This window comes from Stegodyphus dumicola, chromosome 1, assembly GCF_044657685.1.
Source record: "Stegodyphus dumicola isolate Sdum_Otavi_A_Nest chromosome 1, ASM4465768v1".
Taxonomy (NCBI): Eukaryota; Metazoa; Arthropoda; class Arachnida; order Araneae; family Eresidae; genus Stegodyphus; species Stegodyphus dumicola.
The window spans coordinates 284,733,599-284,746,837 of record NC_140768.1 but is presented as its reverse complement, the minus strand read 5'-3'; the positions used below and the strand labels follow the sequence as shown (position 1 = coordinate 284,746,837).

General features: G+C 36.4%; 1 protein-coding gene across 1 annotated transcript in view; it reads left to right on the top strand.

Moving 5' to 3' along the window:
• Positions 1 to 2,383, top strand: part of LOC118187969 (lisH domain-containing protein ARMC9-like) — a 47,952-nt gene extending 45,569 nt beyond the window's left edge. The window contains exon 23 of the mRNA XM_035358285.2: positions 1,167 to 2,383. Within this exon, the coding sequence (XP_035214176.1) occupies positions 1,167 to 1,335 (169 nt within the window). The 3' untranslated portion in view covers positions 1,336 to 2,383. The remainder of the gene's footprint in view (positions 1 to 1,166) is intronic.
• Positions 2,384 to 13,239: the final 10,856 nt, after the last annotated feature.

Below are 13,239 nucleotides of genomic sequence, written 5' to 3'. Positions count from 1 at the left end.
TTGACTCCAGCGGGAGCGAAATTGTGTATCGGAAATTCTAAAGATATGCTCATTTTAAAATTATTTTGCGACATTGCTACTGAACTGAATTTTATGGTTTAAATGCAAAGAACATGGCATTTAATAAATAGAGGTAACACACGAAATGTTAAAAAAAAAACGCCTCTTTGGACATAATTTAAAATCTGAAACCTTTCAGATTTGGGGAGGGGGTGGACTCTTTTTTTCTTTCCCAAAAAAAACATGCGGGTTTTAAAATAGATGCTCATTAACATATATGAAAAAACATTTGCTAATATTTAGCAACTGATATTTTCAAATAAAACAGAAAAACACAAATATCCGAAAAATTTGAGCCATTGTAAGCAGCTGTAATAATTACACAAGAATAGTATTCATCGTTTTCACAAAGAATTACTGCAGCATTGACCTCCAAATTAACAAAATACGACCCTTACCTCGTATGACATTTAAGATGCAAGCATTCCATTTTCATTGTTCGAATGCCAGCAAAATAGATTATCTGCATGATTGTTTCTGTGTTTTTTCCCGTGCGCAGTGTGCTATTTGACCCCAGCTAGTATGACTGCTTCCTGGCATTCTGTCCTGTTCAGCAGAAATGTCAGTTAGGAAAACATATTTCTAAAGTGTAGCTTGAGATTATATAAAATCTTGCGGCAATCTGTTTATGACTTCTGCATCAATTGTTTTAATATATCTGTCCTGACTCTCCTACATTCTGTTTCTTGAATCTGCTTCAAAAATCGCAAATTTATTTTGCATAGGTCATATTCCATTATTAAGTTCTGTAAATACATCAGTTCAAATCGTGCATGTACATTTGTGTTCAGACAGTAAATCAGCTTTTCTTTATTGAGAGTATGTATGACTTCCGAGGAAGATAGTTTTGTATGTGTGCAATAATTATCTATCTGTTGTCTAATTTAGATGGACAGCAGAAAATTAAATTGTAGAATTAAGGAAATGACACAAAATTTCTCTTAACTTCCTCTCATTTTCGATTCTTATTGATTTTCTCCAATCATAAAAACTGTCAGCATTTATTATTTTATTTAGTAAATAAATCATTAACTGCTTATAAAGCAAATTATGCTTATAAAGGTAAAGTAGTTCTTATTTATCATTATTATTATTATTATTTTCAGTGCAAATGAGTACACTGTTGCATTTAGTTCTCGACCCAAGATCCCTCGTACTCCTGAACCTGCTGATGCTGTATCGCCAAAAGTTGCTGCAAGCAGCCCTTTGCGTAATATATTACAGAGAGACTTCAACTCTTCAGCTAGTAATCATGGAATTTACTGTAACAATTAGCTCTATTATGCAGGATTAGCCTAAAGAAAATAGATAACTCCAGAAACAAAAAGCTTTGACAACATGTCTCAAACATACCCTACAGTTTAGATGGCTAAGCTTCAAATGGTTTACATGTAACTCTTTTCAATGCAATTTATATCAATAGGATCGTCAAATGCTTTTCCAAATTCCATGTGAAGAGACATAACAGCTGTCTTTTCATTTAATTATTTCCAAATTTCCAAAGTTTCAGCATGTTCATGTGAGGAGACATAACAGCTGTTTGCGATGCATTATTTAAGAATGTTGAGAAGGGAAGCAGAAAAACGAAAGATTAGTTTTTAATGTATCCCCACAAAAAGTAATCACATGATATTAAGTCTGGTCTTATCTGTGGCCAACACACCACAGCCACATTCTGGTTGATTAAATGTCCAATCCAACAATGAGGCAGATTGTCGTCTATATTGTGCTCTAAAATAATACCGTGCAGCAGTAATAAAAAAATTCGTTTTTACATATTCAAGTACACAAAAAGATTTTTCCGCCTGATTACTTCCCATACTGTTTGAACTGGTGTCAAGAGTGCTCAAATGATGCTGATTACAAAAATACACAAGAGAAGGAGGTCGTCAATTTGAGAACTTCCTCTAAAAAATGACACAAAATGCTTCCTAATAAAAAACAACCCATTTTTTTATTTAATGGCATTTAATAATTTCTTTAAGGCTAATCCTGAATAATGTAAAACATGGAATAATTTTTTTTTGTGAATTTATATTTACTATTTTATAACTGGCAATACCTTTATTTAAGAAAAGCTGTGCATATGTAATTTACATCAATCTTTTTCTAAATTTCTATTTCTCTATTTTCTAGATCTCTGTTTTAAAGAACTGAATATAATTTTGAAAAATTCATTTTGAATATTTGCTATTAATATGAACCATGTATTTTTATTAAAAAAATCTGCTGTCAACAACTAAATGCTTTATACTTTTCATAAAAGTAATTTCGGTGCTTACTTGAATATGGCAAAATAAATATTTACTACCTGCTCCTATAATCTTAGGCTTTGTTCTTTAGAATTGTACATAAGACATACTTTGTTCTTTAGAATCATTGCATAACTATCTATGTAAGATCAAATAATTTCAATAGCAAAATTTCCTTTTATAGTATCAAAATAGGTGTCCCAGAAAAAATATTAATTTATATGGCATATTCAAGAGGTTAAGAGAAACAAAATGCTACTGGAATGGTTTTTTGTGTAACACTTTATTTAGGAGATAGTGGTTTCATAATTTTGTAATCTCACGTCAAGTGGCCAAATGAAAACACACATATCTAGGAAGCAACAATGGATACAGTTATTGAGCCTTAAACAACATTTCAAGATGCCAGGTAACTATGAATATGATAATCTATAATCCAACAATGCAATGCAGCTCCTGCTGCCTTTACCAGTCAACAACTTGAGCACTTGAGATACATCATATGCAACACTGGAAGTCCACGATTACATCAGAGCACCCCTCAGTCAACTGGCTAGATATGACATAGCAAAATTTTCACATAATACCTGAATAAAGCAATATTCCAAAATCATTTCAACAGCATTTTGTTTCTTTCAATTTCTCAAATATATCTCATAGACCTGTCATACTTTTTGAAAGATACTCTGCATAAATATTTTTATTACTGTGAAATCTGTGTGTGTCTCCAGAATTGGAAACTCTTTTCGATATAATCGAAAGTTCAGGCTTTGTTTTTATAAAATTGCCGTAATAATAACAGTCTGCAAAAAATAATAAGCTGGATCAAATTGGAAGATTAGCGAGCAGCACAGTCTGCTACATTAACTGAAATGCCTTAGAATCAGTAAAGATAATTTTAGCCTAGCTTAATAGCTTCGTTATACATTATTGGCTGTGTATCACAAGATTGGCGACGAAAGCCAAGTTGTTTCGCTAAATTTTGTCTTGCTCCTATTGCGTACTGAAATTAAGCCTGAATTGCATTAGTTATTTACTATACCTACGTTTATTTCTTGCATATGCTTATAACTAATCTGAGTCCTGAATAAATAAAGACCCATATATACTTAAGGTTTTATCTAGGGCCAGCGCTAGGTACCACCTGGTGCAGTCTCTACGCGTCCTAAATTCTGCTACAAAGCGCCTTCCTAAGTTCTAAATTTTCACGCCGCCTAACTTTGGATCCTAGTGCTTTCCCTAAATCGTAAAAAATTTCTCATTCCTTAATTTTGCCACTCGGTGCTTTTCCCAAATCCAAAAATTTTGTCTTCCCTAAATTCTGCCGTCCGGTGCCGACATAATCTGCCGCCGCTTCTGGGTTTATGGTGAATGACATATCAGTTATTCTTAATTAAAATACCTTTAAATATAATCTTTTGGCCTATGAGTTTCATTACCAAAATATATTTTTAGCATAGGAAAAGAAATTTTTTGTTGAGTTCTTCCTCGTCAACATTTCCTAGGGCATTGAAAAATCTATAATCATCGCCAAGCGTAATGTTAGCAAAAAGCTTGCTATTCAGTTACCAATATAAAAAAAAGTGTAGGCATCACTGCATGAGTTATTACTGAAGCTGCCATGTATTGATAAACATGCGGTGCGCCAGGTCGGCGTCAGGGATATAAAATAGATGTATGTTTCGGTTTGAGATGTATGCCAAATAGATACTCAGCTACGGAGCCAAATTATTAATCTCACAAATTTATGCTTACATGATTCTTTTTCCATAACGAGGTATTTTATTTAGTGCCTAAGTGAAATTAAGAATCGGAATTTTTAAGTGAAAATCTTCACATGTTTTATTATGGAAGAAAAAAATCAAATGCGCATGCGTAAAGCATACCCCCCCCCAAAAAAAGTGTTTGTGACTTTGAGATCCGGATTTTAGATCATTCCGGATAATGGACGTCCGGATTACGGACAAATTACTGTATTATAATTTGTAAAATTGAATGAATAATTATTCTGCTTCACAGTAATGTTCTATGTTTATTCAAAATGTCATCAAGAAATTCTTAATCACCAATTTAAATTTTTTTAGGTTGAATAAGGTTTAAAAATTATTAAAATCCTAATTAACTGACAAATGCAGTGATGCACAATGCCAAAGTTCAGATTCCCAACATGAGGAAATAATATTAAATGAATTAGATAAATTCAGAAGAGCAACTAAATGTCTAGAGTATATAAAATACAGATTTGGCAATAAATGACCAAACTGAAGGATTATTGGAATCATAGTAAAAATTAAAAAAAAAAAATTAAATAGGTTTTCCACGTGAAACTTTAAATTTCAACAGTTTTCATAAAAATTACAAAAAAAAAAAAAAAAAAAAAAAAAAAAACTGCAGTTAGTAACAGATGGTCTTTATGTATATATTTTCATACACTATGTCCACGTAAGTCCTTAATCTAGTCATTATTTTCAAAACCGCTGGTCGTAGACATGTACTTCTACTCACATAAATGTTTTAAATGATGCAAATAATAAGGTATTGCCATTTTTTAGATATTTAAAAAAAATTTTTTAATTATGAAATTTAACTAACCATGGTCCCTGAAATCATATTTAGGAAAAATGTTATACACGTAATAAAAAGTGTGAATCCTGTTTCAGAAAAACTGACAGAAAGTTTTGACACTTTTATACACACAGCACTTATGATTTTGATGCTGAAGAACAGTGCTAAATAATTTCATGAGTAATATTTGTTTGAAAAAAAATTAGCTTGCCTCCTTTACAGGGTGGGCCATTATCTTGGTGCGAATGGTATATATCTATAAACGTCGGTTTACTTTTCAAGTTTTTGCCACCAAATATTACAGCGTGCATTATATTTAAAGAAATTAAATAACGAAGAATCTGCATAAATGTATGTACGTTTCTCGCACTGTGATAAAACAATGGTAACTAGAGCCATCAAATTTTGAATCACACACGTTTCCACCCGAATATGCCCATATCTGGAAGCCCGAATTTGGGAATTAGTTCTGTTTCCGCGATTCCTCATTCCACGTTTTTCAAAATTCTTTCTGTTCCCGCGAATTCGGAGAGTACAGTCCCCCTCCCACAGCTCCTCAGGGGATGTCACGATAAGCCAGTTTCTTTGTGAATAAGTTAGTCTTCGTTAAGTTTAGGCTCCTCTCGAAATCTTCAATTTCATTCTGTTTATAATTCTGCTACAATATTAGCTGCTGTTTTCACATCTTATGTTAATCAATATGGATGTTTTAGACATTATTGAAACTAAAAGGAAAAAAATCTTTAGCCCTTTATGAAGGTTATCAGTATCGAATTCGGAATAGAAATAAGGAAAATGTAGTTTATTGGATTTGCATAAATGAAAGAATTAAAAGCTGCAAAGGCACAATTAAAACCAAAGCAGAAGTCGTTTTAGAAGAACGAACGTCATTTTAGAACGAATAATTGTTCTGAAAGATTTTATTATAACTCACCTCTATGCAGAATTTTAGAAGAATATTATTTTTAAATTTAGGAAACGATCTTTCAGTTCATTGCCAAAATCATCGCAGAGTTTGAACATCTTTCTCTCCTTTTAAATACAGTATTAGCTTCATTCATGCAAAGATCTGAGATTGTGAATATTTTTCGATTATTTGCTTTAAAAATTATTTTTTCTAAATCTAAAATTTTTTTGCTTACCTACATTTCGGGAGAGGCCAAGGTCCACTCGCCCCCGCCAATGTAACCCCTTTGGGAAGGGGGGGTAATGAAGATTGATGATTTAGCGGAAACAGGAACGTTTTTGATAACCGCGAAAACAGGAAGACACCGAATTTGGAATTCATTTTATTATCAATTTCATATTTTGTAAGACTAACGAATTTTTGATTAACAAACTCAGCAATTTCAGAGAGAACGATGGCAACACTGTGTGTAGGGAAAAAAAACATTTTTATCTCCAGCTCACGAGATTGTGTATCGGAATTTTTAAAGGTATGCTCATTTTAAAATTATTTTGCGATATTGCTGTTAAATTGAATTTTATGGTTTAAGTGAAAAGAACATGATATTTAATAAATAAAGGTAAAACACAAAACATTAAAAACGCCCCTTCGGGTGTAATATAAAATCTGAAAGCTTTCAGTTTTTTTCTCCCTTTACAGTTACAAGAGAAGATATTTTTTGCTTGATAGTAGAGCCTCGTTCACAAGAGCAGATTCGACCGGTAGCGAAAACTTGTTCTTCCAACGTGTCCCATTCACACGGCAAACAAGTATTAACTGCTTCTCCGAATTGGAGGTAGGCTTTGGTAGAACGTTCCTATCTTTCAGGAGCAGAGTAAATGGGGACATTTCCCATACCAAAGAATGTAAAATATGTAAAGAAAGAAAGGCTCCATAGACGTAATGTAAACCACTTTGTCTTCTACGCCGCTAGAAAGAAGAGGGAAAATTCGCCAAGAGGTTTTGCGTACCTTTTGGCGAGAATTTCCCCCCTCTGTGATGTACCGGACCTGGACGAGATTTTCCTCCTCCATGACGTGTGTAGGGAACACTTGAGGAACGCGGATTAAAATGAATAAGAAAATTACACTGGTGTGCAAAACTTAAGCAACAATGTAAATTTTAATCAGATAGCCATTAAATTGTAGAAAAGGGGTTATCGCATTCAGTACAATGAACACGAAATTCAGTAGAAAGGTGATACGTATACAAATGTCAGGAACAAAACAGGCGACGTGAGCGTACGCAAAACACGTGCGGTCGTCGGGCTCAAGTGTACAATAAAAGGAAGGAACGTAGACGCATTTAAAGACATTCACTGCAAGTGCAAGTGAGTTCTTTTGTGAAATATGGCTAGAAGAAATCACCTGGATGACTTCACACCTGGAAGAATGATGGAAAAGCTGGAGGAGGGGCGTAGTGTGACCAATGTAGCTGAAGAGTTCGGGATGAACAAAAGTGTCGTTTCGCGAGCTTGGAAGAATTTCCAAACCATAAGTACGGCTGTTAGAAAGCTTGGTGGTGGCCGCCCAGTGGATGACCGATATATTGTCCTGCACGCGAAAAAAGCTCGAAACCAGTCACCAAACTCTACAGTTCAACAACTGTGTACAACAACGAGGCGATAAGTGTCGCGGTTTACTGTGTGCAGACACCTTCACAAAGGAGGCTTATTCGTCTGCCTTCCTGAACGCTGCATCCCTTTGAAAGTTGGCCATCGGCGTCACCGTTTACAGTGGTGCAAGAAGCTCAAAAACTGGGCATCTCATCAATGGAGTCGTATCCTCCTTACGAATGAGAGTCATTTTAGTGCCACAAGCGATTCTCAACACAAATTGATTTGGAGAGAGGTCAGAATACGGTTTAATCTCAGTAAAATCATGGAAAGAGACCGTTACGGTGTCCTGAAGATCTCGTCTGGAGACGCATTATGCTGAACGGGCGGACAGAGCTCCACGTTTTCGACAGAAGTTCTGTAACCGGAGATCGCTATTGTCAGGAGGTGATCCTTCCCCATGTGCGTCTGTTCCGAGGTGTCATCGGAGCAGACTTCGTTTTTATGGATAACAATGCACGGCCACACCAGACTCCTGCTGTTCAGAAGCTACTGAAAAGTGAAGATATCACTCGAATGGATTGGCCAGCGTGCTCCCCTGATTTAAATCCCGTAGAGCATGTGTTGGATGCTTTGGGGAGATGCCTTGTGGCACGATCACATCCTCCTGGGAACACCCAGCAACTGAAACAGATGCTGATTGAGGAATGGGCACTCTTATCTGATTGAGGAGTGGGCAACTGAAACAGATGCTGATTGAGGAATGGGCTCAAGATCTGTTGGACAATCTGGTGCTGAGTATGGAGAGACCGTTCGAAGCAACCATTGAAGTAAGGAGAGGGCATATCTCATAGTAAGGAACATCTGCTTTCTGTTCTTCCTCTTGTACAGACAATCATGTATAACGATACTATGAGTTCAATAAAGCCTATTTTTGTTTGATTTCATACTGTATGCATTGTATTCATTTTTAGCGCAATTATGCTTTCGTCATCGTTTAAATACAAAATGCTGTCTCTTAATTCTGAATTTCATGCCTCTCAGATTATTTCTCGTGGAGTTATGCGGAAAAAAAGCACCTGTTGCTTAAGTTTTGCACACCAGTGTAGATGAAGTTTCACTTTCACTGGCTGTTGAACTTGCATTAGCCATATCGCAGTTCGATGTCTGATTTTGTATCCGTCAATATGGAGAAAGGAAAAAACGCATGTTCTTAACTATACATATTAACATACAATACATAACCGTGTTCTTAACAATAGATATTCTTTGCCCATACTGCACATATACTTAATTTTAACAAACAACATGGTTGACGTGCAACTGATTGCTTACTGGGCTATCAATGAAACAATCGCGTTAGTAGATATCTGGGAATGCGATATCATCCAAAAAATTAAACAGAACTGTACGAAATAAGGAAATTTGTAAACAAGTACAGAGAAGATTATCTGATGCTGGGTATTCCAGAAACACCGTTCAAATTAAATCTAAAGTTGCGCGTATCGGCTTCAACGCCACAAGGGGACTCCGCACATTTTGAGTTATTTTTATTTAAGAACTTGCATCTGCTTTTTATGAATACTAATAAATGGTTTTGTAAGACAAAATGATTTTAAGCTGAAAAAAAGAAATTGCCAGTAATTTGTTTTTAATTTAAATTTTTGGAAAAATAGTTTAACAATTAAAATATCTTTCTTCTCCTACAATTTTCGATATTTCCCCAAAAATTTTCTGATTACACTTATTGGAGTGTTTTTAATAATTTTAAGGATCAATTTTGCAACTAATGAATCAGTTTCTGCGAAAAAAAAATAAAAACACGTTCTTATGTAAATACTTTGAAACAAATATGATCTCAATCATATTTCCACTTCAAATAATTTTTCTTTTCAGTATTTTGCAAAACCCATCCTTGTTTCTATAAAGTATATAATTTTAAATAAGCGGTAAAAATATTAAATAATTTAATCCATGTCTATATAAGTTTTAGGACTTTAAATAAAAGGATTTATCAGAAAAATGTAAACTGAGAAAACGCGGTTCAAAGAATGCAAATACAGGAGTAGCAGGAAATTACACAGAAGAAGGGTTCAAACCCTTAACTCTTTAAAATTTACACTGTGTCAACTCGATGCTAACACACTTCCTCTCACCTTGGGCAGTAACTGAAAAACAGGTAATTGAAAAATCAAAAGTTGAAATGTTTAACAAGCGCTAAACTAACATACAGGGCTCAGCGAGATACCGAACTTCGACCCACTCTATAACTAGTGGCAGCAGATAAATGCATTTAAGCCACTTGAACCAGCAATCAGCAATTGTACCTAGATAGCAGCTCCAAGTACCCCAACACGGTATACTGTCAGTTCTGCAAATATTCTGGATTTCTTCCTTCTCGTTGCTCAAAAGTAGTTTGTCATGTAGTAGTTGCTGCTGATAGAAGGTGATTAAAACTTTCGTACAATTTGTTTTCAAGACAGACGTGTTTCTATGACTTCCGGAAGACGAATGGAAGATTCTGAGCGCTGGCGTGCTGTGGGGCGCATTGGAGCAGGATAGTCGATCACAAATGTTGCTCTTTTCTTCGGCGTTCATCATTCTGTAATTTCCCGTTTATGGAAACAATTTCAAATCACACAGACAGTTGTTCGAAAGCCCGTAGCCAGTCGCCCAAAAGTTACAACTCCTGTGGAAGATCGATATATTGCTATTGTAGCCAAGCGGAATCGCAGAGCTACCTCCACACGTGTGACATCTATAATTACAGCGTCCCTTGGTAAGGCCATATCTGCAGCTAGTGTACGCCGAAGATTACATATGAGTGGACTGTACGTTGGCCTTGACTGTACGCCCGAGTACCTCGAGTTTGTGTTCCTATATTCATCCAATCAAGAGGGGCACGATTACAGTGGTGCCGGGAACATGTCAATTGGAATGTGTCTGACTGGGGCAATGTCATGCTTACTGATGAGTCAAGATTTGCTCTGGAGCCAGATGACAAGCGTATAAGGATACAGCGTGAACAACGAACACGCAAACAATCCCAAAACATCACGGAACATCACGCATTGCAAGGCATTACGGTGTGGGCAGGGATTTCATTAGGATACCGCACCGACCAGCACATCTTTAAACGGGGTTCTTTCACAGTTGTCCGGTATCGAGATGAAGTCCTAGAACACATTGTGAGATTGTACGCTGCAGCAGTTGGCCCTACTTTTGTTTTTAATGGACGATAACGCACATTCCCATACAGCTGACATCGTCGATGACTACCTGGAGAGTGAAGGGATTGCGCGTATGGTGTGGCCAGCATATTCGCCCGACCTTAATCACATTGAAAATTTTAGGGATGCTCTCGGCCGTGCTATATCTTCACATTTCCCACCTCCAGCCACTCTTATTGAGCTAGAAACTGCTCTACAAGAAGAATGGCAATTACTTGATTCTGCAATGGATGACCACCTAATTGAAAGCATGGTAACAAGGTGTAAACTTTGTATACAGATGATGGGGGACCACATACCCTATTAATGTCCTTTTTTTCATTTTATGCTGTTTATTTTCATTTTATGCATAATTCTGTTTAAGTCTCCATTATGTCATTATCTGATAACTTACAAAATTTTAATATTGTTTTCATTTCTGTATATAATTATTGATTTTGCTTTATGCATAAATATATATGCTACTTTCCTGCCCAATTTTGTGTCAATCAAAGCAATATTTGTTGATTTTTTTTTTCATTTTGCACCTTCGTGCTTAACTTTTGGAAGTGAGTGTAATACGAAGTTGCTTGTATACGGCCGGAACTTTTGACATGTTAACATAAATAGTCTTTCGACAACCAAAACCTGAACTACTCGTTCTTTGCATTTACATTAAATTTCTACAATTTATCTTTGCGCTTTCGACAAATAAAACTGAACTAAAATTAGTCTTCCACAGAGGCAATTAACTTGAACATGAAACTAAAAGATTAACATGTAATTTTACAGATAGATAGGATTTATTGAAAATTCACTTATCTTTGGTGTTTTGTTGACTGGTACTCCATCATGCGTTTATTGCAGAACTGATTCCATGTAAGTTTGCTCATACTTGCAATCCGAACTCGCTGTTTTCGCTCCAGTGGTTGGGGTCGACCCTTCCTTTTTTCTCCTCTGTGCATCCGTTTTTTGAACCGGACTGTTGGGGGCTCCTAGTTTCTTCGTTTATTAGCAGGAATGTTGATCCTTGGAACATATGTCGTAGAAGACTGTTGCATGGACATTCTTGGTTGCTTCGGGCCGTGTTCAGAGCCTTGCGCAAAGGCAGGTCTCTTTATTCTACCCAGAGGTGGTCTTGTCGATCTCTCAGTAAACCGCGGCTTCGCTGTCTTCTGTTGTTGTCTGCTGCGAGACCTTGTCCTGGCACGGCCATCCTCGTTCTTGGCTGGAGTCTTTCTTCTGACAGACTCAGTATTCTTAACTTTCTTCTTTGCTGGAGCTTGCATCTGTCTTGGCGTTCTTTTTTGGGGCACACTTCGAGTTGCTTCCGGCCTTATCTCATCGGTTCTTCTCTTTTTCATAGGGGGTAGAAGCGCTGCTGGGATCGAAACCGCAGTTGTTACTGCTGCCTCTTCTGTCTCGGAAGCCTTTAATAAACGATTTAACATATCAAAATCTGTTCTGGCGTAGGATTTCTTTAACTGATTCGGACTGGCCTTTATTCTTTCGTCTGAATCTGAAGTAATATAAATGACTGCCCCGACGATCTGTTGTACAATATAAGGACCTTCAAACTTATGTGCAAACTCCGACACAAAATTTTCTGGAGCACTAGAGAGGGTAAATTTTCTGTTTAGAACCTTATCCCCCACTTTGAAATCTGCTTCGTGGCGTTTACTATCATAATATAACTTTTGCCGCTCTCTTGCTACATCCGAATTTTTCAACGCTTCATCAATTAGTTTTTGGATGTTCGCCTGCTTAAATTCAGGCTCCCGTTCTTGGACGAAAAATAATTTATTGAGTGGGGTCAAAATCTTTCTACCCAGAAATAATTCAGCGGGCATTTTTCCCGTTGTGTCATGCTTGGCAGTTCTTAAAGCATATGCTAGTTCGTCGATGTAGCTACCCAGCGCTTGTGGTAGTTTTTAACATAGCTTCTAATTACTTTAACCATATTCTTATTTACTCTTTCCGCGGTGTTAGATTGTGGCCTGTAAGGGACCACTTTCATATGCCGTATGTCCAGCCCTTTACATAAATCTTCAAAAATTTGAACTACCTACCATTATCACTTATTACTTTTAACGGTGCACCGTATTTTACGATATACCTGTGTGAAAACGCATCTGCGACTAATTTAGCCGACGCTCGCTTTACCAGAATTATTTCTATCCATTTGGAGAAAATGTAAACAATTACTAAAAGATATCGATTTTTATTTAACTCACTTTGGGGAATCTATTCCCAGAATTTCATTAGGAAAAGTTGCGCGAATACTATTTAGGTATCCGGCAGGGCTATAATTAACGTCGTTAATTAACTGACATAACTTACAGGACCTGACATACGCAGTTACTACTTTCTGTAGTTGCGGAAAATACACTGCCTCGCGTACCCTACACACCGTTGTCCTTACCCCGAGGTGGCCAGCTGTCGGGATGTCATGCAACTCTTGCAGAATGCTTAGCCGTAGTGCGGCTCGGATGAATGGCCTATATTCGAAGTTTTCATTCGTAGACCTAGTATAAAAGAATAAATTATCTAGAATCTCGTAATTTTGGGCTCTGTTTCTAATTGCGCCCAGCTCTGGATGTTCGAAGTTATATGGATCCTTTAAATAAGCATAAATATTACCGAATTCTGGAT